General features: G+C 47.7%; 5 protein-coding genes across 5 annotated transcripts; 3 read left to right on the top strand and 2 right to left on the bottom strand.

Moving 5' to 3' along the window:
• Positions 1–1152: 1152 nt before the first annotated feature.
• Positions 1153–4100, top strand: TREMEDRAFT_59603 (uncharacterized protein; the record flags this gene model as incomplete). The annotated part of the gene is made up of 4 exons (XM_007001679.1): positions 1153–2165; positions 2194–2383; positions 2589–3291; positions 3541–4100. The coding sequence occupies 4 exons, from the start codon at positions 1153–1155 to the stop codon at positions 4098–4100; spliced, it is 2466 nt and encodes an 821-aa protein (XP_007001741.1).
• Positions 4101–8465: 4365 nt separating this feature from the next.
• Positions 8466–9273, bottom strand: TREMEDRAFT_59605 (uncharacterized protein; the record flags this gene model as incomplete). The annotated part of the gene is made up of 3 exons (XM_007001680.1): positions 8466–8653; positions 8695–9196; positions 9259–9273. The coding sequence occupies 3 exons, from the start codon at positions 9271–9273 to the stop codon at positions 8466–8468; spliced, it is 705 nt and encodes a 234-aa protein (XP_007001742.1).
• Positions 9274–13418: 4145 nt separating this feature from the next.
• On the bottom strand, positions 13419–15093 carry TREMEDRAFT_59607 (uncharacterized protein; the record flags this gene model as incomplete). The annotated part of the gene is made up of 5 exons (XM_007001681.1): positions 13419–14148; positions 14199–14505; positions 14595–14702; positions 14796–14969; positions 15021–15093. The coding sequence occupies 5 exons, from the start codon at positions 15091–15093 to the stop codon at positions 13419–13421; spliced, it is 1392 nt and encodes a 463-aa protein (XP_007001743.1).
• A 1830-nt stretch (positions 15094–16923) lies between these two features.
• Positions 16924–18424, top strand: TREMEDRAFT_59608 (uncharacterized protein; the record flags this gene model as incomplete). The annotated part of the gene is made up of 4 exons (XM_007001682.1): positions 16924–17145; positions 17315–17429; positions 17612–17683; positions 18003–18424. 4 exons carry the CDS (start codon positions 16924–16926, stop codon positions 18422–18424), a joined length of 831 nt encoding a protein of 276 aa, XP_007001744.1.
• Positions 18425–19443: 1019 nt separating this feature from the next.
• On the top strand, positions 19444–20147 carry TREMEDRAFT_59609 (uncharacterized protein; the record flags this gene model as incomplete). The annotated part of the gene is made up of 2 exons (XM_007001683.1): positions 19444–19661; positions 19922–20147. The coding sequence occupies 2 exons, from the start codon at positions 19444–19446 to the stop codon at positions 20145–20147; spliced, it is 444 nt and encodes a 147-aa protein (XP_007001745.1).
• Positions 20148–25540: the final 5393 nt, after the last annotated feature.

Consider the following 25540-nt stretch of genomic DNA (forward strand, 5'->3'; position numbering starts at 1 on the left):
ATATACAAAGTGCAATGAATAAGGCCTGGATTTGACTTAAAGCACCCAAATCAAAAGGCGGTTTGACCACGGATTTACTTGGTACAGTATGCTATGTTTCATCTGTCAGCGCAGTCTGCCTTCAAAGACTTACTTCCAAGTTGTGAGGTTATGCCATACCAGTGAAGTGATGTATCCATTTGTCTTCTTACTACTTGGCACCAGACTCTAGACCTCAGACCCAGCTGACTGGTGATAGCACATCTCTGTGAATACAACTTGGAGGACATTCTGTATTCACGTGTTAGTGAAACTCTTCAGTACAATCATCTGGACCATGTGCTCCACCTACCAGAAGTACTCGTAGGCATCAAAAGTGATGCATACTCCGACCAAATCTGATGGATGTGGCATGCCCGTGTTGGGTAACGTTTTGGTGAGCTTTCAACCAGTGCCACATCTCTGGGTGTTGAACGGGGTATGCATCACTTTTGCTACGGACAAGTATGGGTGATAAGCTCAAATATTGGACTTGTGCCCTAGAATCGTTGATCAAGTGATCTCATCTATGAACAATCAGTGCAGACCAACGATGACAAGGATTTTGAAACGCAGGTGTACAGTATGTGTCGTTGATGCAGCTCTTTCCCCCCTCAGCGTTTTAGACTTAGTCTAGCCAGCCCTGGGAACACATATCCGGTTATGTAACAAACTCCGGCTTTGAAACGGGACCAGGGTGCGACTGAAGAAGGTGGTACGGAATAAAGTTGGCTCGACACATGATGACTCGTATGGGTGAAAGTCTGAAGTGGTATTTCAAAGTCAACTAAGACGTGTCCACTAGAGGATGATCGCGGTGCGTGCACAGCTTCCATGATGACGGGGACTCGCCTTCCGTCATTTTGATCTTTACTTTCCCGCCTTTCTTCCTCCACTCCACTACTCTCTCCTGTCCCTTCCCCCATCCTTCAACACATCAAAAGATGTCGTGCGAAATCATGGCCTAGACCTGTAGGCGTACGGACAGAGGTCAGTGTTGGCTATCCTGACGTCATAAGCTTCTTGAATAGTTATCAATGGAGCGTGGGAAAGGGTTTTATAGTATAAAGAGATTGAGATGAGTATTTTCCTAAAGACTTGACACAATTTGGGTGTGTGTCTATCAATTACAGAATGTCTACTAGCACCAATGCTGAAATTAGTGACAATGCTCACCATAATTTGGCCCAAGCAAACTCATCTGGTGGTTGGTTCCCTGCAAGACACAATTTCGACCCATCACTGGTTACCAGTCCGGCGACGTCAAGTGTTGTCAGAGCAACTCGAACGTTCCCTCTGCCTAGGGACCTGTTCCACCCAAATGTAGGTGTCCCTGTCCAATCAGGGATCGGGAGCCAACAAGGTCACTCCTTGAAGCCAAGAGATCGGTCTTACACTGGGCCTATTGACTTTTCTTATGTCTCGGACCACTATCAGCCCAAGCCTGACTGGTTCATCCCCTATCTTGACAAACATGGATGTTTACCAAGTGGAACACGGTTTTCACAGCTAATACGAAGAAGCTCAGGAGCGCTAGAGGGTTGTGGCATGTGTAAAGGCCCTGTAGAGGACGGTGTTTTAGTCTTGAGTCCTGATGATTGGATGGCTCATGCTTCCCTCATTCACAGCACTCACTTTGTTTCCTTCATACATGAGGACAAGAAATGGTACACAGTGCCTGTTGGTATCCCACTGGAGAACGCAATGCCACAAGCCCACTCAACCGCGGGCACATTCGGATCTGGATCTGCCGAATTAGCATCATCAGTGCCTCAAGGTCATCACATGGTTTTAGGACCAAGTAGCCAGGTAGTCGCAAGCAACGAGGGGGACACCGAAGCAGCGCACTTCCGTGCCGGTACTTCGGGATATGCAAGAACCGATTTCAGCCTTCCCATTATTGATCTTGACTCAGCAAACAACATTGCAATTGCCCCCTTCTGGCTGTCACATCATGTCGGTCAGAAACACCTCCCAGAGGGAACATGTTTTTCAGAACCATTCATAAATCATACACATCGTGACATGCTGTGTGCCGTATGTGGGACCCGTGTCGAGACAGGTATCTGGACTGTGGGCCCAAAGAGGGACAGAAAAGCATTGATACATCCCGATCACTTAGAGAAGATCAATGATGGCAAGAACACGTATCGCTTGGCTTATGAATGATGGTAGGTCCCTCCTGCTCAAAGACGCACCTACTTTATCTCGAAACTCAGGAAGTCTTACCAATTGGAACACAAGTCTCAGAGATGGTCCGGTGCACCTCAGGGCAGCCTGTTACGGGGTAACAACGAATCGAGAGGACTCTATCGAGTTCGACGGATTAGGACAGAGGAAAGCGGGAGTTGGAGGCAGTGCTGCAGTAGGTAGGGACGGGTTTTCCCTTTTCGAGATTTCCCCACTGGGTTTGCTCAAAAGCGGTTTTTCACCTGTCCGAGTATGTACATAGACGCTTGCAGTAGGAACTGAGAGGAGGACACGGATACCTGTAGACAGTATATAGTACAATCAGCAAAGTACCAACTTTGCTGATTCTTCAATATCATTCTTGGCTACATCGATTGCAGAGGAGACACGATCCATTAGCACCAGAGCCCCTAGATTTCCACGAGACCTCCATCGAGTTCGACCCAACCTGCGACCTAGTCGTCGTGTTTCCAGTACCGTTACAAGTTGAAGAATCAGCCTTACGCACCTTGGGTCGAATCGGAGAGTACTGTATGCTCACCAGAGGGAAAGCGCGGAAAATGATACCAGAAAAAGAGGAGTTGGAACAAGGGCTGGTCCCAGAGGAAGAAATACCAACAAGTTCTTCGAGAAGTACCATTTCACATGATCTCACTTCTACTACCACTACCCCAGATCCGCTAAATGAATTATCGCAGCAGTTGTCACAATTGTTAGCCATTATGACGATGCAACAGAAAGAACAAAATGCATTAAGGGAAGAACTGGCTACGATGAAAGCTGACCGACAGAACCAACAGATACTCACATCGAAAGGGGCAAGTTTGATCGAAGTCGAAGAAAACAAGCCGTGTTTGGAGCCAAAACTTACCAACAACGAACGAACAGGAAGAACCAGGTGTGCGGATCCACCTACCTTCAGTGGAGAACGAGGAGAATTGGACAACTTCCTTGCAGCATGTCACATGAACTTCGAATTCAAAGGGGCAGAGTACGCCACCAATCGCAGAAAGATCCTGTTCATGTACGGGTATCTTCGAGGCACCCCTCAAATGCTTATAACCCCGGCCATAACCAATCCAAGTATATGGAATTCGACCGAATGGCTAGAGAGCTACGACAAATTCATCCAGCATTTACGAACTCAATTTGGAGACAGTAACATGGCAGGTACGGCTATGAGGAAATTGCAGGAGTTAAGACAGACGGATACGGCCGCCGAGTATTTTGCCAACTTTGAACTTTGGTCCACACACCTTGGAAAGGTACCAGATGCAATGAAAATCGCCTCAGCCATACAGGGCCTGAAGGAAGAGCTACTGAAGGTGGTAGTGGTAAATAACACCGACCCTCGAACCAAATCGGACTGGATCTATTTCAAACAGCATGTGATAGGGACTGAGGAGAACCAACGGATGGCTGAAACGATGATTGCAGCGAATCGATGGGCTGCTAGACGCAAACATGAGACGACCTGGCTTCCCCCTCGATCGAATTCGATGCGATTGGATACTAGTTTGCCCAACCCGGTAGAACGCCACTCACAATCGACTGGTAGAGGACCCTTGCCCGGTGGAAAACCAGGGATGATGAATTATGGTCTACCAAATGACCCTCCGGTCACTTGGACAGAGGACGGAGGACGTCTCAGCGAGAACGAAATGACTTGGAGGAGGGAGAACCGACGTTGTCTCAAATGTAGAAGTCCAGAACATTACGCCAACAACTGTCCAAATGGAGGAAATACGAGAAACAACATTAGGGGATCCCCAAACCCGCATAGCTCACCGATTCCTAGTGGATCGAACTCGATCCCAACTGGATCCAAAGGGCCATTAGTTCGACGAATGGCGGTGACCTTTGAAGAAGAGGGAAACGACTACCTGGCCTAAGTGATGCGACCACTTGCGGCCAGGATCTGCCCGGATCGCAGAGAATTCAAATACCAATAGATCTCAGTAATGACTCGGCCATAATCTATATAAAAATACAAACAAAGAAAGATACCCTACAGATGGGAATGTTAATCGATACCGGGGCTACAGGAAGGTATGTGCAGCCGGCCTGTCCATTATACCATCTATTCCCAAAGAAACAATATCAGGTACCACGAAAAATTAGGTTCCTGGATGGAACTACCGCGACCTTAGTGACCGAATATGTAGAAGCAGAATTAGATCTAGGAAAAGGACTCAGGATTGCAACTCGACTGGATGTTATGGCATACGAAGGACCAGAAGTACTAGTAGGACTAGATTTCTTGAGACAGTTTAGGGCAAGGATCGATTGTGGAAAGGGACTGATCGAATTCGACGGAATTGAACGAGATACTGGTTGGAAATACCCAAGATTAGAAGAAGGATTAATAAGAGGAGCAACACTGGAGAAAGGGGAGGACGAAATGAGTGAGGAGGAACTACGACAAATCATACCGACACAATGGCACCAGTACCTCGAATTATTCAAGGTAGAAAGAGCAAGAAGACTACCACCAAGAAGAGAATGTGACCACGAAATCGAATTAGTATCAGGGGCTGAACTGAAACCAGGACCAATCTACCAACTGGACGAGCATGGGGATGCTTTCCTGAAGCAGTGGATCAATGATGGACTGACTAGTGGACATTTGCGAAGAAGTAAATCGCCCTATGGGTCCCCAGTATTCCTGGTCCCCAAGAAAGGAGTCATTCCCTATCGAGTAGTTACAGATTACCGGGCACTTAACAAGGTAACCATCAAGGATTCATACCCAATGCCACTTATCTCGACCTTACTCGATCGACTTCAATTAGGAAGGATCTTCACTAAACTCGATTTGAAAGGGGCTTACCAGTTAGTCAGAATAAAGGAAGGAGATGAACATAAAGCTGCCTTACGAACAAGATACGGCAGTTTCGAGAGCACAGTCCTAAGGGATGGGTTGTGTAATGCACCAGCCACCTTTCAGAACTTTCTACAAGACATGTTTCACGATCTACTTGACGAAGGGGTAGTAGTTTATATCGACGACATCACGGTATACTCCGACACGATCGAAAACCATCAGATAATTGTCCAAAAGGTGTTAGATCGACTACTTGAAAACGATTTGGTCGTCAGTCCGAGGAAATGCGAATGGAGTTCAAATGAAGTGAAGTTCCTGGGGTATGTAATAGGACACGAACGGATCGAAATGGATCAAGAAAAGGTGAAAGCTATTCTAGAATGGGGAGAACCCATGACAGTCCGGGATACTCAAGTGTTCTTGGGCTTTGCAAATTTCTATCGGAGGTTTATCAAGGGGTTTTCGCATATTGTGGGACCTCTCACACGATTGACCAGGAAGGATCAGGCTTGGAACTGGACACAAGAATGCCAAAAGGCTTTTGACGATCTAAAGAAAACATTCACCACAGCACCGGTACTTCGACATTTTGATAGAACCCGACCGACTTGGATCGAAACCGATGGATCCGACTGCGCGATAGGTGCGATAGCGTCTCAAAGATTCCCTCACCCATCAATAAGGGGAACCACCGAACTTCACCCCGTTGCGTATTGGTCTCGAGCAATGACACCCTGTGAACTAAACTACACGGTAGGAGAGAAAGAATTACTAGCCATCGTGGACTGCCTGGTCGCCTGGAGGCCCTACTTGGCTAACAGTAGTGATGTTATAAAAATCATTACAGATCACAAGAACTTAGAGTACTTCCAAAGCAAGCGACAACTAAATCGAAGGCAAATGAGATGGTTGGAAATATTGGGAGACTTCAACATAGAGATCACTTACCGACCAGGTAGCAAAAATGGGGGAGCAGATGCTCTGACAAGACGAGGAGATTATCATCCGGGAAAAGGAAGTAGCAAGGACCCGGATCTAAACAAAGGCAACTGGCTACAATTGCTACCGACACACGAACAAGTTGGATCGAATTCAATGGACTCAGAACACAAAGGGCCAAGACACATAGTAAGAGGAGCAATCCGAGAAGACTCATTATTCGGACTCATCAAGAACGGACTAAAAGACTCAGAAGACATAGCAAACATACGACGACTAGGACTACAAATGACACAGATACATAGCACACAGGACACACAGAGCACACAGGACACACAGAAGACACAGATTAGCAACGAGACACCAATAGTATCTTGGACACAAAGCGGATTACTCTTGTACAAAAACAGAGTAGTCATACCAGAAGGACAAGCAAGATTAGAAGTAATGAAAACAAGACACGATTCGATATTAATAGGACACCCAGGAAGAGATAAAACCATCACCTTAGTCAAAGAGGATTATTACTGGCCACATTTGGACGAGTATATTGCGAAGTACGTAAAAGGATGTGAGATCTGTAACCGACATAAGACTCATCGACATCAACCGTATGGACATCTAGTCTCTTTGCCAGTACCCACACTCCCGTGGACAGATATCTCTATGGATATGGTGGGACCCCTACCAAAATCGACCGAGTTTGACGCGATACTAGTGATAGTCGATCGACTAACCAAGATGGCTAGATTTATTCCATGTACAACTGGACTAACAGCGAACAAAGTGGCCGACATCTACATCAAGGAGATCTTTTCAAAACATGGAGTACCTCGAACAATTGTATCAGATAGGGGAACTCAGTTTACAGCGGAAATTTGGAAGGAAATATGTCAGTTCCTGGGAATAAAAAACTTATACTCGACTGCGTATCACCCTCAAACAGATGGACAAACTGAGCGAGTAAATCAACAGATGGAAATCCTGCTCGGAATGTATGTAAACTACAACATGGACAATTGGGATCAACTTCTACCAATTGCTGAGTTCGCTTATAACTGTTCGCCACATAGTAGCCACGGTCTGTGTCCCTTTGAAGCCTGTTACGGCTATGTGCCACACTACGACATCCATTCGCACGACATTCGATCGAAGTCAAACAAATTGGAGAAGAAATGGAGAGATATGGGAGAATTACATGCGACTGTCCAAGAACAGGTCAGGATGGCTAATGAGATTAGTGCAGAGTACTACAACAGGAGACACAAGACCATACCAGAAGAATTCAGAAAGGGAGAACAGGTACTACTGAGTACGAAGTATCTTACGACGGAACGACCCAGTCGAAAACTAGAAGCAAAATACATTGGCCCCTTCAAGATCATAAGGAAAGTTGGAAAAAATGCTTTCGAATTAGATCTACCTCCATCGATGAAAGTACACAATGTCTTCAATGCCACGCTGTTGGAACCATATCCTAAGGACATGATACCAGGTCGACAGATACAACCCCCACCACCCGTAGTAATAAATGGCCAGGAAGAATTCCATGTGGAAGCAATTGTGGATAGCAGAATTCGACGAGGGAAGGAAGAATTCAAGGTAAAATGGTTAGGATACACAGGAAATGCGGCCTATGACTGGGAACCACGAGAAAATGTGGAAGAGTTGGCCGTTTTTGGTGAATTTTTGGAAAAGAGGAAGAGGGACCCCAGAAGAAAGTGAGAATTCGATCAAGATCAACAAAACTGGGTCAGAAATGAATGCATACACAGGAAATATAGCTACAAATAGAGAGATATAAACACACTAAAAGTTGGAGGTGGTAGAATTGGCTCGGGGACGACGGGCCGAAGCGGGAATACGAATGACATTGCGAGGGAGAGGAGTATGGGGAGAAGAGGAGGGACCAGCGATTGGCTGAGAGGAACTCAATCCTGTAGGATCACCAGTAGAAGTAAGATGATCCAGAGTTTCATCGGCGGAAGGAGGAGCATAGTTGGCGGAAATAAGATGAAGGGATTTGTAAAGATCCAGATGTTGAGAGGGGAGAGGAAGGAGAAGGGAGGTAAAGAGATGGATGTAACCCGAAAGTTGGGTCAGACAGGCGGGTTGATCATGGGCAGGAAGGGATCGATAGCGGACCGAAGCCGCACAAAGCTCGTGCTCCAGGACAAAAGTAACCTTGGAAGTGACCGTTCTTGCTCCCACAACAATACCCTATACATCAACATCGACCAAGTTCGAAGGAAATAGACAGGTACCTCACGGAATTTGGACTCAGGGTTGTTGGTCTTCACCGAACATTTTGAAGTACCCTTAGCAGAGCATTCACCACACACACCACCGACTGAATTGCATCAACATTGAACGAGTCGCAGCAAGAACTTACGAGGGCCAATTGTCACGAACTACGTCGTGACACCTCGATTACTCCACCAACAATGACCCTCCTTTGGCCATCAAAACCCCATCACGCCTTAACCTCTTTACTCTACACGTAACTCAGGACTTCTGACACCAAGTACGGCGAAGTTAGAACTTGAAAGAATTCGAGACTTACAGCATTCTTAAACCACTTTACAGTGGGCTTGATGGCGTTGGTTTCGCGGAAACGGTCCAGAGCTTCGTTCTTCAACGCGAGACGAACAGAGGGGAAGGTCATGCTGGCCCAAAGGGTAGCTAACAAGTCAGAAGCAAACAGAACTCGGTGGAATTCTCACCGATTTCGGAGTCTTTTCGATCCTCGAGCAACTTAACCAGTTCCTGGTTGACGGTAACCTTGCGAGGGGCGTGAAAGATGTCACCAAGTTCTTCGGGAACCTCCACAAGTTCGTCGGAAGCCTCAGAAGGAGGACCAGTGGGTTGCTTACCGGGAGAATTTTCATTTTCGACGACGGTAGGGTGTTCGGAGTCGACGGATTTGGCGGGAGATAGGTTCTCACCAGTGGCAGATGGCCCAGCACCCCCTTCGAAGTCGAAATATTGCTCGATGACATGGTCATCAAGGAGCGATTGTGCTTCGCGAGAAGGACCGGATTGATACTTCTCCTTAATGGTGTCGAGAGCTCGTCGAGACGCATCAACCAATGGGGGTTGAGAGGAAGCGGCTTCAGACGTAATTCTCATTCTTTTCGTTTTACGCATGAGGAGTTCGGGGTCGACGTCAGGCAGGATTGCCAAGGTAGAAGCTCGAGTTTGACGGGAGGAGGTGGAAGGAGACAACTAATCTCGTCAGCCAGTGAGAGATAGGAGGATATACATCGAATTCGAAGGGAATTGCTTACAGTACGCTTAGACATGCTCACAGACAGGTCAGAGTTGGAAGGATACTCTAAGATATGAGTAAGATATGGATGGATGATGATAGATAAGTAAGAAGAACGACAAACAAGAGGTAAAGAGAGAATGAGGAGGAAAGAAGAGAAAGAAGACGGGGAGGTAACTTGGTCAGTAATTTCTCGATCACATTGGAGGTCCATGCGGGTGACGCGTTTTCATGGCAACCGTCACACTAGCGTGGGTATGATGTCAGGGCGCACCAAAGGTGTCTAAGAACAATCCATGTGCATCACCTGGTTACAGGGTTCAGGATCCTCGGCGAGGATCCTTGAGACAGGGGGGGAAACTTGTTACGGGGTAACAACGAATCGAGAGGACTCTATCGAGTTCGACGGATTAGGACAGAGGAAAGCGGGAGTTGGAGGCAGTGCTGCAGTAGGTAGGGACGGGTTTTCCCCTTTCGAGATTTCCCCACTGGGTTTGCTCAAAGCGGTTTTTCACCTGTCCGAGTATGTACGTACGTAGACGCTTGCAGCAGGAAGAGGACAAAGGGCGAGGATATCCGTAGACAGTATATAGTACAATCAGCAAAGTACCAACTTTGCTGATTCTTCAATATCATTCTTTGGCTACATCGATTGCAGAGGAGACACGATCCATTAGCACCAGAGCCCCTAGATTTCCACGAGACCTCTATCGAGTTCGACCCAACCTGCGACCTAGTCGTCGTGTTTCCAGTACCGTTACAGAAAGCAAAGGGTCAATGGCGAATGGTCATTGACTACCGAACGTTAAACGAAGCAACGATACCCAATGCCTATCCACTGCCTCTGATCGGTCAGATAACCAAAGAGCTGGGAAAAGCGAGGTATTTCAGCAAGTTAGATCTGATTGGAGCTTATCAACTCCTACGGGTAAAGGAAGGACACGAGCACCTGACGGCGTTCAGGACTCAGTACGGTATGTTCGAGTCTCTTGTTGTTCGAGATGGTCTGCGAAATGCTCCTGCTGTATTCCAGCATTTTCTAAATGAAAGCTTCAGAGAACTGTTGGGGAAGGGAGTGGTTGTCTACATAGATGATATACTCATCTATGGTCAGACGTTGGAAGAATTGAGAGGAACTACGGCGAAGGTGTTCGAAGTTCTTCGGAGGTCGAACCTGTTCGTCAAGGCTAGTAAGTGCGAGTTTGAAAAGGATACGGTAGTCTTCTTGGGTTTTGTGGTCTCACGGGAGGGAGTTTCTAGTAATCCAGAGTACATCGACGCTGTTGTGTCTTTTCCCCGTCCCAAGAACCTAAGAGAGAGCAGAGGATTTATGGGAGTCGTTAGTTATTATCGGCGCTTTGTCCCCAACTTCTCCAGGATTGCTAAACCGATCAATGATCTCACAAGAAAGGATGTACCGTTTGTCTGGGGTATGGAGCAGGAAAGAGCTTTTAAAGAGTTGAAGGATAGAATGTGTAGGGCCCAGGTATTGGCTCACTTTGATCCTTCGTTGAAGACATTACTACAGACAGATGCCTCGTTCTTCGGGTGGGGCTTCATAATATCGCAGGTGAACGAGTTAGGACAAGAACATCCGGTAGCTATCGAGTTAGGAGCGTTTCAAGCGGCGCAGTTAAACTATACGGTAGGCGAGAAGGAACTACTAGCTATCGTTGAGGCTTTTAGAAGAAGGAGACACTTACTGTTACAGGTAGAGACTACAGTTCTCACGGACCACTTGAACTTGACATACTGGATGGAACCGAAGCAGTTAAGCCCGAGGCAGGGCAGGTGGGTCGAAGAGCTTTCTAACTTTAGGTTTAAGATGGTGTATCGACCTGGGAAACAACCTACACTGCCGGATGGACTATCGAGAAGAGCAGACTACCACTCTGGAAAAGGAAGTACTATGGTGCAGGAGAGCAACCTTATTCAAGGGTTGCCGAAGTTCGACGAACTCGACGGCACTAGCTCTGGGTTACAACACCTACTTCGTGCTTTGCAAGGGACAAAGGAAGTAAAAGAGGATGACCTTATTGATCCCATGGATCTGATTGTTGGTATACAGGAAGATGAAGAAGTGGAGGAGGTTAGGAAAGAGTTATTAGGAGTCATTTGCGCTGAGTGTTCTCATCCAACGTGTCACGATGACGTGCAGGAACCAGAATTCATCACCGAACTACGCCGTAGTTCGCGGTCCCCTCTAATACTTCGTGGGGGGTGGACCCCAAGGGGTTTCCTCACATTTGACGATCGTACTTATGTGCCGAACTACGCCGACGCTTGACTAAAGATCATGAAGATGCGACATGACTCGGCATTGGCTGGCCACCCAGGTTCGGCGAAGACTCTTGAACTGGTCCTAAGGGATTATGTTTGGGTTGGAGTGAGAAAAGATGTTGAGGACTACATCGCTGCTTGTGCGGTATGTCAGAGAGCAAAGACTAACAGACAGAAACCCCATGGAGAGCTTAAACCATTGCAAGTGGCTACTAAACCCTGGTCAAGCATCTCGATGGATTTCATCGAAGAGCTTCCGAATTCCCATGGAAATAATTCCATCCTGGTAGTGGTGGACCGATTGACCAAATGGGCCATTTTTATCCCAACCACAACGAAGTTAACCGCAGCTGGACTATCGGAGCTGGTAATGGACTATGTGGTGGCCCAGCATGGGTTACCAGAGAGTATAGTATCGGACAGAGGATCGAAGTTTACTTCGAAGTTTTGGAAGAACTTGACCGATAGTCTCGGCATAAGACTACATCTTTCTACTGCGTATCATCCACAGACTGATGGACAGACCGAGCGAACCAACCAGTCCCTGGAATTATACCTTCGAATCTTCACTTCCTACCAGCAGAACGACTGGTCGAAGATGCTTGCTCGAGCTAGCTTTGCTTACAACAACACCCATCACTCCGCGATAAACAAGACCCCATTCTACGCGAACTATGGGTACCACCCTCGATGGGCTGAGGAGATTAAGGCTAGTGAAGTCGAAGTACCTGCTGCTACAATAGCAGTAAAAGACCTAACCGAAATACATAAGGAATGTATTGAGGGGATTGAGAAGGCTAATGAGAAGTACGCCGAAGGATATAATAGGAAACACCGAACTACGCCGAGCTTTGTGGAAGGTGACCTAGTGATGCTGTCATTAGAGAGCATCAAGACTAAAAGACCAATGAAGAAGTTAGATGTTAAGCAAAGTGGGCCGTACAAGGTAGTACGGCAGGTAGGTTCTCATGCTTGTAAATTAGAGTTACCAGGAACGATGGCAGGTATCCATGATGTATTCCATGTTTCATTGCTTCGCCCCTATCATCCTCCAGTATTCCCTGGTCAGCAAGCTGAACCACCTGGCCCGGTAGAGGTAGATGACGTAGGAGAATCGTGGGAAGTAAAAGACATCGTGGACTCTAGAGTAAATAAGAGGTCAGGAAAGTTAGAGTACCTAGTAGAGTGGTTAGGTTACGAAGGAACAGACGATTCGGTATCATGGGAACCGGTAGAGAACGTCGATGGAGCTGATGACATATTGGCGAAGTTCCACGAACTTCATCCTACTAAACCGAAGGAAGGGCGACGGCGGAGGGCTAGGAGGTAGAACGTACTGCATACAACATAGGATTACAGCTACGTACCGCTCACTTCTCTTTCTCTTTACCCTTTCCCTTTCCTTTCTCCTTCGTTCTACTCGGTCCCGCGGGATTGGTGTGGAGACTACCGATGACGGAAGGTAGATCGAGACTGTCAGGGGGGAAGGCGGTAGAGAGGGGAGCATTCCAGGCCCTGTTCATAGCCCCAAAGAAATCACCGAAGTCCTGGACATCACGAGCAGCTTGCATGCTCGGAGTCCGCCACAGAGAACGTATGGTCCGAAGACACTCAAAGGGAAGACTGAGGAGGTCGAGAGCAGTCTGGGCGGCGGCGGGGACACGAGAACTACTGGGGCGTCCTAACCAGCCGATGGCCGGTGGTGGCTCATACGCCAAGGGAGTAACAAGGAAGGGGGTGTCGTAAAGCCTTTGGCGAACATCGGCTATCTCAGTAAGGCTTCGACGAGAAACGTCCGCTAACCTCGTCCTTGCTTCCTCATCCAGAGTCCCAGTGTTGACTACATCTACTAACGCCGCAGTAAGATTATTTAAAGCGTTAGCTTGACGAGAAGAGAAGTCAAGCAAGAGAGATGTATCGTGTCGGGCTGGCCTCGAGCTGAGTGGTGAGGCCAAGGACGAGAGAACGATAAGTGGTGAATTCCTTTTCGTCCTCGGGAATACGAACGTCCAGAGAAATACGAGGGTGGATGAAGGACGTTCGGGGAGCGGAGGGACCAGCACGCTGAGTATCTTCACCTTCCATATCATCGTCATCAAAGACAACCTCTTTCTCTTTACCTTTCCCTTTCGATTTCTTTAAAGAAGACTTTGGAGTCTTCTGGGAGGCAGCGGGAGGAGTAACAGGAGCTGCCGCTGGGGTGGCAGGAGGAGCAGAGGGACGACGACTTCGGGTGCCGTGGGCCGGAGGAGAAGGTGCCACGGGAGAGGACGGACGAGGGGCCGAAGGGCGACGGGAGGCCGACGGAGGAGCAGCCGGGAGACGTGATGGGCCGGCCACAGGAGCGAAAGGCGACGGCGAGGGAGGCAACGAGCGGGAGGACGGCGAAGTTCGGCGAACCGACCGGAGAGACGAAGATGGTACCCGCGAGCGGGGAACAGACGCTGGGGTCTGGGGAGGGGGGAAAGGAGAAGCGTCGGAGGGACGGGGCGGGATGTCCCGAGCAGACGAGACGGGACAGAAGGAGCAGGGACCAGATGTGCATGAGGCACAACGGAGGGCTTTGTTGTGTGGCCTGACTGCCTTGAGGCAGGGCCAGTTTGGACGATTATACGTGATAATCTCACGTCTACTAATTAGCAGGAGTAACTTCGGCGTAGTACAAAAAGATGGACTCACCGACAACGATCACACGCTTCATCAACACCAACCGCGACCCAACGTCCAGGCTCGGATTTCATCTTCTCCCACAAATACTCTTCCTCCCGCAATGATCTCTTCACCCGTTTGGGCGAAGGCTCCCCTCTGGGAGAAGGAGGGGGAGCAGCAACGGCGGCGGCGACGGCAGGGTGGTCGACGGCAGCAGCGGCGATGGCGTCGGCGGGGGGGAGAATCCCGGAAGAGGAGGAAGAAGAAGAGGAAGAAGAGGAGAGAGAACGGCGTCGTTTCTGGCCCCCGACTTGGGCAGGGGGGGAGACTTGAACGGCTGCGAGTTAGCAATGTCTTGGAGAACTAAAGAACAGATAAACAAGGCCAAGTTCGGTGAAGGTGTGAGAGGGTGGACGAAGGACTCACGCTCAGAACTATCTACGTCGTTGTCCTCTACACTAATCACCTCCACATCATCATCCGGGTATTCCTCTAACTCGCTTTCGCCCTCACTATCAATCCTACGCTCCCGATCTTCATCATCCTCACTTTCTTCGGTGTCGGACCCATCACTCGACTCCGAGCCCCCACTGAGCGGGTCCTGGTCGGACGAGGACGGAGACTCACCAGGACGAAAGGCGGGCGTCCTGCGGCGAGGGCCGGGAGGACCAGACACGGGGGAGGGAGAACCAGGGGAAGGAGAAGCGGAACGAGGAGGCGAGGCAGCGCCAGACGGCTCCCCCAGAGAGAGAGTGCCGAGGCCAAGGGAGGAGACTTGGCGAGATCTGTCGCCGAAAGAAACTGAACATCAGCCAAGTTCGGCGAGGTGAGGTCAGTATCGATAAAACTCACGAGCAGATGACACCATACCGCCGAAGTTCCTCATGGCGGCGAAAGAGTTGGGAGTGGGAGTAGAGGGAGCCATGACGTTAAGATAGTTAAAAGAGAAATTAAATCTCGAGATGATTTTCCAAGGTAACAAATCTGTTTTCTAGGTAAGAGAGGTAAGAAGTTTTGAAAGCAGATGGGGAAAAGAGAGAAGCTCAACGAACTTGTCACGGGCGTCGAACAACTATCTTCTGGCAGACCGACGGTCGACGAACCTCGGCTAACTTGATGCTCCTGAGTCGAAGTCTCACCCAATCGAGAGGGCGCAGACGTCGAAAGGAGTGTAACTACGGCGTACTTCGGCGTAGTTACTCTAACTGGGGTTTTGTTCTACTGATGGCGATGTATCTCGAATTGTATATAGCTATCTCTATCTGTTTTTCACTACTGACAACAATCAAGGATCGCTGAAGAACTTCAGCGATCTTCTCAGCTAATATTATCTACTCCTCCTAGACGTTCATCCAACCCTCTCGCGCTTTGACGTACTTCAACGCACTTCGTCCAACTTCACTGAGCCCTCGGCCATCCTCTTCCTCCTTCGACTAACTCCGCCTAACATCGCCGCACTTCTGCTCCCATTGTCCCTACTTAGCCTAACTCCGTCTAACTTCGCCGTACTTCTGCTCCCATTGTCCCTACTTAGCCTAACTCTGCCTAACATCGCCGTACTTCTGCTCCCATTGTCCCTACTTAGCCTAACTCCGTCTAACTTCGCCGTACTTCTGCTCCCATTGTCCCTACTTAGCCTGACTCCGTCTAACTTCGCCGTACTTGGTGTCAGAAGTCCTGAGTTACGTGTAGAGTAAAGAGGTTAAGGCGTGATGGGGTTTTGATGGCCAAAGGAGGGTCATTGTTGGTGGAGTAATCGAGGTGTCGCGACGTAGTTCGTGACAGAACTGCTCAATATTTAGTATGATCAGACCTACCCCCTTCGTCGTCAAGATGCAGCAAACTTCGCGTTTCATCAACAAAAGACAGCGCAGGGACGATCAAAATTCCCACGCTATAGTGTCTCATCTCAATATAAGCGAGGGTTACTTCGGCAAACGACGGTGTTGTTCGGTTACCATCCGGGAAGCGTGTCTCACCTACAAAAGACACAGGGTGTTACGGGGTAACAACGAATCGAGGGAACTCTATCGAGTTCGACGGATTAGGATGGAGGAAAGCAGGAGTTGGAGGCAGTGCTGCAGTAGGTAGGGACGGGTTTTCCCCTTTCGAGATTTTCCCCACTGGGTTTGCTCAAAGCGGTTTTTCACCTGTCCAAGTATGTACGTAGACGCTTGCAGCAGGAAGGAGACGAGGACAAGGATAGCGCCGTAGACAGTATATAGTACAATCAGCAAAGTACCAACTTTGCTGATTCTTCAATATCATTCTTTGGCTACATCGATTGCAGAGGAGACACGATCCATTAGCACCAGAGCCCCTAGATTTCCACGAGACATCCATCGAGTTCGACCCAACCTGCGACCTAGTCGTCGTGTTTCCAGTACCGTTACACAGGGCTTCTTACGGCAATCCTTGACGAAGTTAGGGGAGTCTCATTGTCGGGTTTTGGAGTGAAAGGAGGCTCAACTGCGAAGTGCGGCGCAAAGAGCAGAAGGGCAAAGGATAACTATGGAGAAGTAGAGAATGGGGGTACCACACTGCTAAGTTTTCTTGCCACAGTGCAGGTGTTAACGCTCACAAGGACGTTCGCGGCTAAAGAAGGGGGCGACTGTCACGAACTACGTCGTGACACCTTGATTATTCCACCACCTCGATTATTCCACCAACAATGACCCTCCTTTGACCATCAAAACCCCTGTCACGCCTTAACCCTTTTACTCTACACGTAACTCAGGACATCTGAAAACCAAGTATGGCGAAGTTAGACGGAGTTAGGCTAGGTAGGGACAATGGAAGCAGAAGTACGGCGAAGTTTGACGGAGTTAGGCTAGGTAGGGACAATGGGAGCAGAAGTACGGCAAAGTTAGACGGAGTTAGGCTAGGTAGGGACAACGGAAGCAGAAGTGCGGCGATGTTAGGCGGAGTTAGTCGAAGGAGGAAGAGGATGGCCGAGGACTCGGGGAAGTTGGACGAAGTGCGTTGAAGTACGTCAAAGCGCGAGAGGGTTGGATGAACGTCTAGGAGGAATAAACAATATTAGCTGAGAAGATCGCTGAAGTTCTTCAGCGATCCTTGATTGTTGTCAGTAGTGAAAAACAGATAGAGATAGCTATATACAATTCGAGATACATTGCCATCAGTAGAACAAAACACCAGTTAGAGTAACTACGCCGAAGTACGCCGTAGTTACACTCCTTTCGACGTCTGCGCCCTCCCGGTTGGGTGAGACATCGACTCAGGAGCGTCAAGTTAACCGAGGTTCGTCGACCGTCGGTCTGCCAGAAGATAGTTGTTCGACGGCCGTGACAGAGGGTGGTCCAAGGGTGCTACATTTGGTGAAGCTTACTGTTACGGGGTAACAACAAATTGAGAGAACCCTATCGAGTTCAACGGATTAGGATGGAGGAAAGCGGGAGTTGGAGGCAGGCTGCATTAGGTAGGGACGGGTTTTCCCCTTTTCGAGATTTCCCCACTGGGTTTGCTCAAAAGCGGTTTCTCACCTGTCCAAGTATGTACGTAGACACTTGCAGCAGGGAGAGGACGAGGACGAGGATACCATAGACAGTATATAGTACAATCAGCAAAGTACCAACTTTGCTGATTCTTCAATATCATTCTTTGGCTACATCGATTGCAGAGGAGACACAATCAATTAGCACCAGAGACCCCTAGACTTCTACGAGACTTCCATCGAGTTCGACCCAACCTGTGACTTAGTCATTGTGTTTCCAGTACCGTTACAAGTTGAAGAATCAGCCTCACGCGCCTTGGGTTGAAGTGGAAAGGATTGCATGCTTGCCAGAGGAAAAGCGCGGAAAATAATACCTGAAGGGGAGGATTTGGAACAAGGACTGGTCCCAGAGGTAGAAATACCAACAAGTTCTTTGAGAAGTACCATTTCACATGATCTCACTCCTAACACTCCTGCCCCAGACCCGCTGAATGAATTATCGCAGCAGTTGTCACAACTTTTAGCCATTATGACAATGCAACAAAAGGAACAGAATGCATTAAGGGAAGAACTGGCTATGATGAAGGCTGACCAACAGAACCAACAGCTACCCACCTCAAAAGGGGCAAATTCATTCAAATTCAAGGAAAACAAACCGCGTTTGGAACAGAGACTCACCAGCAACAAACAAGTAGGAAGGACTAGATGTGCAGATCCACCAACCTTCAGTGGAGAACGAGGGGAATTGGACAACTTCTTGGCAGCTTGCCTTATGAACTTTGAATTCAAAGGGGCCGAGTAGGCCACCGATCGAAGGAAGATCCTATGTACGGTTATCTACAGGGTATCCCTCAAATGCTCCTAACCCCGACCATAACCAACCCAAGTATATGGAATTTGACGAAGTGGCTAGAGACATATGACAAATTCATTCAACACTTACAAACTCAATTTGGGGACAGTAATATGGCAGGTACTGCTATGCGGAAATTGTAAGAATTACGACAGACTGATACGGCGGCAGAATACTTTGTGAATTTCAAACTGTGGTCCACACATCTGGGAAAGGTACCAGATGCAATGAAAATTACATCAGCCATACAAGGACTAAAGGAGGAACTATTGAAAGTAGTGGTGGTAAACAACACTGACCCTCGAACTAAATCGGATTGGATCTATTTCAAACAACATGTGATAGGTACCAAGGAGAACCAATGCATGGCCGAAACAATGATTGCAGCCAACCGATGGGCGGCTAGGCAAAAAAATGAGACACTTGGGTACCACCACAATCGAATTTGGTGCAATTGGATACCAATTCCCCAGACCCTGTGAAACGGATCTTGCATTCAACCGCTGGAGGATTACTACCGAGTGGAAAGCCAGGAATGACAAACTTTGGGTTACCAAACAACCCTCCGGTTACTTGGACAGAGGATGGGGGACGACTCAGTGAGAACAAAATGAACTGGAGAAGGGAGAACCGAAGATGTCTCAAATGTAGGAGTCCAGAACATTATGCCAATAATTGCCCAAACGGAGGAAATGCAAGAAACAATATTAGAGGATCCCCAAACCCTCAGGGATCACCTATTCCTAGTGGATCAAACTCGATTCCAACTGGATCAAAAGGGCTGTTGGTCCGAGAATGGCAGTGACCTTTGAGGAAGAGGGAAACGACTACCTGGTCTAAGTGATGCGACCCCTTGCGGCCAGGATTTAACAAAATCGCACAGAATCCAACTACCAATAGATCTTAGTAATGACTCGGCAATCATATATATAAAGATACAGACAAAAGAAGATACCCTACAGATTGGAATGTTAATCGATACCGGGGCTACCGGAAGATATGTGCAGCCGGCCTGTCCATTATACCACTTATTCCCAAAGAGACGATACCAGGAACCACAAAAAATCAGATTCCTTGATGGAACAACCGCGACATTAGTAACCGAATATGTAGAAGCTAAATTGGATTTGGGAAAGGGACTCAAGGTTGTGACTCAATTAGATGTGATGGCCTACGAAGCCCTGAGGTACTAGTGGGATTGCATTTCTTGATACAGTTCAGAGCAAGGATCGATTGTGTAAAGGGACTGATCGAGTGCGACAGAATTGGACGAGATAAAGGTTGGAAGTATCCAAGACTGGAGGAAGGCTTGGTAAGAGGAACGGCACTGGAGAAAGGGGAAGATGAAATGAGCAAAGAGGAATTATGACAAGTCATACCAACACGATGACACAAGTACCTGAAGCTATTTAAGGTGGAACGGGCAGGAAAACTACCACCAAAAAGAGAATGTGATCACAAGATCAAATTAATACCCGGAGCAGAATTAAAACCAGGCCCAATTTACCAACTAGATGAACATGGGGACGCATTCCTGAAGCAGTGGATCAATGACGGTTTGGCCAGCGGCCATTTACGAAGAAGTAAATTGCCTTATGGATCTCCTGTATTCCTGGTCCCCCAAAAAGGGGGTAATTCCCTATCGAGTGGTAACAGATTACCGGGCGCTTAACAAGGTACCCGTCAAGGATTCATATTCAATGCCACTCATCTCGACACTACTCGATTGACTTCAATTAGGAAAGATATTCACCAAACTCGACTTGAAAGGAGCTTACCAGTTAGTTAGAATAAAGGAAGGAGATGAACATAAAGCTGCCTTACAAACAAGATATGGCAGTTTTGAGAGCACAGTCCTAAGGGATGGGTTGTGTAATGCACAGGCCACCTTTCAGAACTTCCTACAGGACATATTTCACGATCTACTAGACGAAGGAGTAGTAGCCTACATCGACGACATCACGGTATACTCAGACACAATTGAGAACCATCAAGTAATTGTCCAAAAGGCACTAGATCGACTACTTGAAAACGACTTGGTCGTCAGTCCGAGGAAGTGTGGATGGAGTTCTAATGAAGTAATGTTCTTAGGGTATGTAATAGGACATGAGCGGATCAAAATGGATCAAGAAAAGGTGAAAGCAATTCTAGAATGGGGAGAACCCATGACAGTCCGGGATACTCAGGTTTTCTTGGGGTTTGCCAACTTCTATCAATGGTTTATCAAAGGATTTTGCCATATCGTGGGACCTCTCACACAATTAACCAGGAAGGATCAAGCTTGGAACTGGACACAGGAATGCCAAGAAGGCTTTTGACGATCTGAAGAAAACATTCACCACAGCACCGGTACTTCGACACTTTGGTAGAACCCGACCAACCTGGATTGAGACCAATGGATCTGACTGTGCGATAGGGGCGATAGCGTCTCAACAGTTCCCTCACCCATTGATAAAGGGTACCCCTGAACTCCGCCCGGTCGCTTATTGGTCCCGGGCGATGACACCCTGTGAATTAAACTACACGGTGGGAGAGAAAGAATTACTAGCCATTGTGGACTGCTTGGTAGCATGGAGACCCTATTTGGCAAACAGTAGTGATGTCATAAAGGTCATTACGGACCACAAGAACCTAGAGTACTTCCAAAGCAAGCGACAACTAAATCGAGGACAAATGAAGTGGTTGGACATATTAGGAGATTTCAACATAGAGGTTACCTATCGACCAGGTAGTAAAACAGAGGAGCAGATGCTCTGACCAGAAGAGGGGATTATCACCCAGGAAGAGGTAGTAGCAAGGACCCAGATCTAAACAAAGGAAATTGGCTACAATTACTGCCAATACATAACCTAAATGGATCAAATTTGATAGACTCAGAACACAAGGAACCAAGACACATAGTAAGCGGAGCAATCCGGGAAGACTCATTATCCGGACTCATCAAAAATGGGCTCAAGGACTCAGAAGACATGGCAAACATACAAAGACTAGGACTGCAAATGACACAGACAAATAGCACACTGGACACACCTGTCACAGGGTTGGTTCTTCCTTATCTTCTTAGGACCGACGGCCAATAACTTCGTGGGCTATGACCTTCAATAGGTGTGTTCTTCGTAGTATAGGTGGTGACAATAACTTCTGGGTGTAATAACTTTGTGCTCTACTGACTTCTATCACTAAGACAACAACCAGAGATCGTCAACTGGGAACTTCGGCCCTTAAGTACTTCGTCCCTGCCTAACTTCACCTACGCAAAACTTTGTTCAACCCAAGGCCCCGAGCTTCGTACCTGGTGAACTTTGTCCCCGGTGTGTGCCTTCCTAACTTTGTATCTCCCTATTCTCGTATCCTCCTAGCTTCCTACATGACTAACTTCATGACTAACTTCATCCTCGACTAAGTTAGCCTCCTGATACCCTGGTGGGTGGTGAAGTTCATGAGAACTGGATCGTTGATGGCGAACTGATGTCCAAAGGAACTTCGTTTGATGGGAAAGGATGATGTCACGCAGCGCAGCGTGACAGGCCGGGGACTCTTGGAAGTTGGACAAAGTGCGTTGAAGTACGTCTAAGCGCGAGAGGGTTCGATGAATATCTAGGAGTAGATACTGTTAGCTGTGAAGATTGCTGAAATCCTTGATTGTTGTCAGTAGTGAAGATTGATAGAGATAGACACACCCAGATTGAGATACATCGCCATCAGTGAAAACCCTAGTTAGAGTAACTACGTCGGAGAACGCTGTAGTTACACCCCTTTCAACATTTACGCCCTTCTGTTTGGGTGAGACATTGGATCCGAAGTGTCAAGTCCGCTGAGGTTCGTTGACCGTCAGTCCGTTAGTGTTACGACCCTGTCGTAACCCATGTAGTAGATAACCGTATAATATCGTACTGTACCGTATTGTAGTCGAGCTGCATATGGGAGATAGCAATTGGTCTATACAGACTGGAGTCACAAACTGATCTTACCATATGCACTTGCCATTGGCAACTACCATTTGCGACTACCAACTGTAAGTACCGTTTGTAAGTACCGTCTGCGCCTACCGTCTGTAAGTACCATCTGTACCTACCATCTGTAGATACCAATGGTACTTAGCTACCGTGTTAGGGACACGGCCGGAGACATGCGCCTCCGGAGCTGCACGGACCTGATCAGACCCAGTGGGAGACATTCCACTCCGGAGCTGAACGCACTCCTGGGTGTTTTTCCGGGGAGAGATTGAGCATAGCCGATCTAAAATACATATTTCACCCCATGAAAGAGAACCACAAAGGAGTTTATAAGCAAGATAAGTACTCAGCACCTGTTTGGTGATGACCATACACTCCTGGTCCCCAGACTATCTTGCACACACTCATGAATAACCAACAATTGGGACATCCAGATAGGTCCAAGAAGAGACTCTTGGTTTAGTTTTGGAGGTCAGAGTTTCACACTGCCTGTGAAAGAGACACAATGGAGATAGTGGTACATAGAGTCATCAGTAGCACACACAAAGAAGAGGGGCTAAGCAGTGATTATAACACAATTTTGAAAAAGCTCTGGCTGTGTCCAGTCACCTCCGGAGGTGTACGCTTCTCCGGCTGGGTCCAAAGGGGGTATTTTGACCCGTGCAGCTCCGGAGCTGAACGTCTCTGGCTGTGTCTCTAACATACCGATTGTGCTACAGACGGTGAAGGACAGTAGGGCTCTAGAAAAGTATATAAACCCTTCTGTAGGATCCTTTATCTTAAGGATCAATATATTTTCTTGATACAAGATCTCTACTCACCATCTACTAACCTCTTCTTGTCACCCCTAATCCCTTTGTCATCATCTTGACCTGCCTGATCCTTCCAAGTCATCTTAGTTGTCTGACCAACTTCACAAGCCACGAGCTATACACCAGTCTTCATAGCTCAAGCCTGTAAACTGTTGTAGTCCACCTGTCTCCATTCTTCTCAGAGATCTGGTGGGGACAGGTCGTGACAGTTAGAGAGAAGTCATTTGATGGCCGTGACATGAACACTAAGTTTGGCAAATGTAACTGAGAACGTGTATGTCAAGACAGACAAGATACATTCATCGAAGTTGTTTCAAGCTATGCACTACCTTATGTACATGGAATGAGAGTGTAATGTAGATAAGGGTGGCTGGTAGTGTTTATCGGTGGCGGGTAATGGAGGTGACTAGATATTACCCAAACTAGCAACTTTGACACACGTGATCATGACACAAACTGTTGAATGGTGACCCGCCACACTGCGGTGTTATTAGGAGTTAGAGCGTGGGAAAGATGACTAAAGACTACGTATCCCCTGTATGATATATATCTAGATAGTTCTTCTAGATAGTTCTCTAAGATCTTATGAATCCATACTAGATCGTGAATTTCAACAGATTTGGAATCAGAATATCTGAATCACCGTATACCGCCCCATCTACACCAGTAACACATCTACAAGTAGTACAATATGCCTCCCAAGCAAGAGACTTTTGAATTCGTCAATGGCGCTGTCAAACCAGTACTCAACGGCAAGAATTTCTTTGGCTGGCATCAAGCCGTCCTTGACGCTGCCTATGCAGGAGGTTATGTCGATATCCTCCTCAGCAAGTCCAAGAAACCCGTCGATCCATCCATCAGGAGCACCGAGATCACCATCAAGAAAGAGCCAGCAGTCGAGCCCGCTCAAGTCCCTCTGCCAAGTGAGGCAGAAGATAAGGGACAGGAAGGTGACGGTGGCAAAAGTGATGAGGATAAGAAACCGGAGGACAAGAAGGCAGGTGATGAAGAGGACGTGATAGAGGTAGATGAGAAGGGCAAAGTAATCAGTATGGATCAGAGGAGGAAGGAATTCTTGCTTTGGGAAAAGCGTAATCAAGAAGCTCTCTCGCTCCTTCTACGATCAGTCGATGAAGCATTCCATTGGCAAATCAACGGCATGGAACTTGCTTCCGAAGCGTGGTCACTCATTTGTGATGCACATCAGTTCAAGCAAGCATCAGTCATCACCGACCTACGAACCGAATTATCCAAGTTCTATCTGTCAGATGGTGGTGACATGCAAGAACATCTACGTCGTTTTGGAACTCTAGTAGAACGTGGGATCAAGTCAGGTCTCCCAGAGTTTGCAACCGACACAGCCCGCTGTGACATACTTGTGGGTTCACTCCCTTATTCACTCAAAGATATCCGTCGTGATTTTCATAATCTTCCATCCGACAAACAAACCTTCCGTGCTCTACATGCTATGTACCTAGAAGAAATGCGTGCAAGAGAAGTCTCAGAAACAAGAGAAAAGGATGCAGCCAGTAATGGAAATATTCTCTATGCAGGAAAAGCTCAGCGTGGACGAGGTGGTGGAAGAGGTAGAGGTGGATTTAGAGGGAGGGGTGGTCGTAACAATGGCGCACCAAAAGAAGAAAAACAACATGGGGGAAAAGGTACAGCTCCTGGTAGTTGTTGGAATTGTGGCAAACCTGGCCACTGGCGGATCGATTGTCCTGAACCGTCAAAGAAAGAAAAGGGTACTGCAGCAACGGCAGCCCGTGAGAAGAAGGGAGAGAAGGGAGTACCAATGGCAATGGCTACGTATGAAGGGTGGCAACTGCTTCAGCAGTACGATGAAAAACACAACGAGTCAACCTGGGTGGTTGACACCGGCGCCACTCATCATCTCACATACGACAAATCCCTCCTCTCTGATATCCTTCCTCTCAAAATACCTATGATCCTAAACGGAGTATCTGAAAATGGAACTCTTACCGCTAAACATTCCGGCACTGTCCTCAGTACAACCCCTTCCGGCAAGGTTTTCAAAATTAGTGACGTCCATTATGTTCCAGGTGGAAAGATCAATCTCTTATCACCAAACGTCATTATGAACAAAGGATGGACTGTTAGTTTTATGCCTTCTGGAGGAGAAATCAAGGGTCATGGACAGGTGTTCAAGATGAAGCGTATGGGAAGTTTGTGGGTGGTACATCTACCACACCATAAAGTAGAAGAGGGCTCTGCACTAGCGTCGTCTGGTGAACCCCCAATACCAAGCAAGACATTGAATTGGCACGAGTCATTGG

The sequence above is a fragment of the Tremella mesenterica genome (genome assembly GCF_000271645.1).
Source record: "Tremella mesenterica DSM 1558 unplaced genomic scaffold TREMEscaffold_1, whole genome shotgun sequence".
NCBI classification, from domain to species: Eukaryota; Fungi; Basidiomycota; class Tremellomycetes; order Tremellales; family Tremellaceae; genus Tremella; species Tremella mesenterica.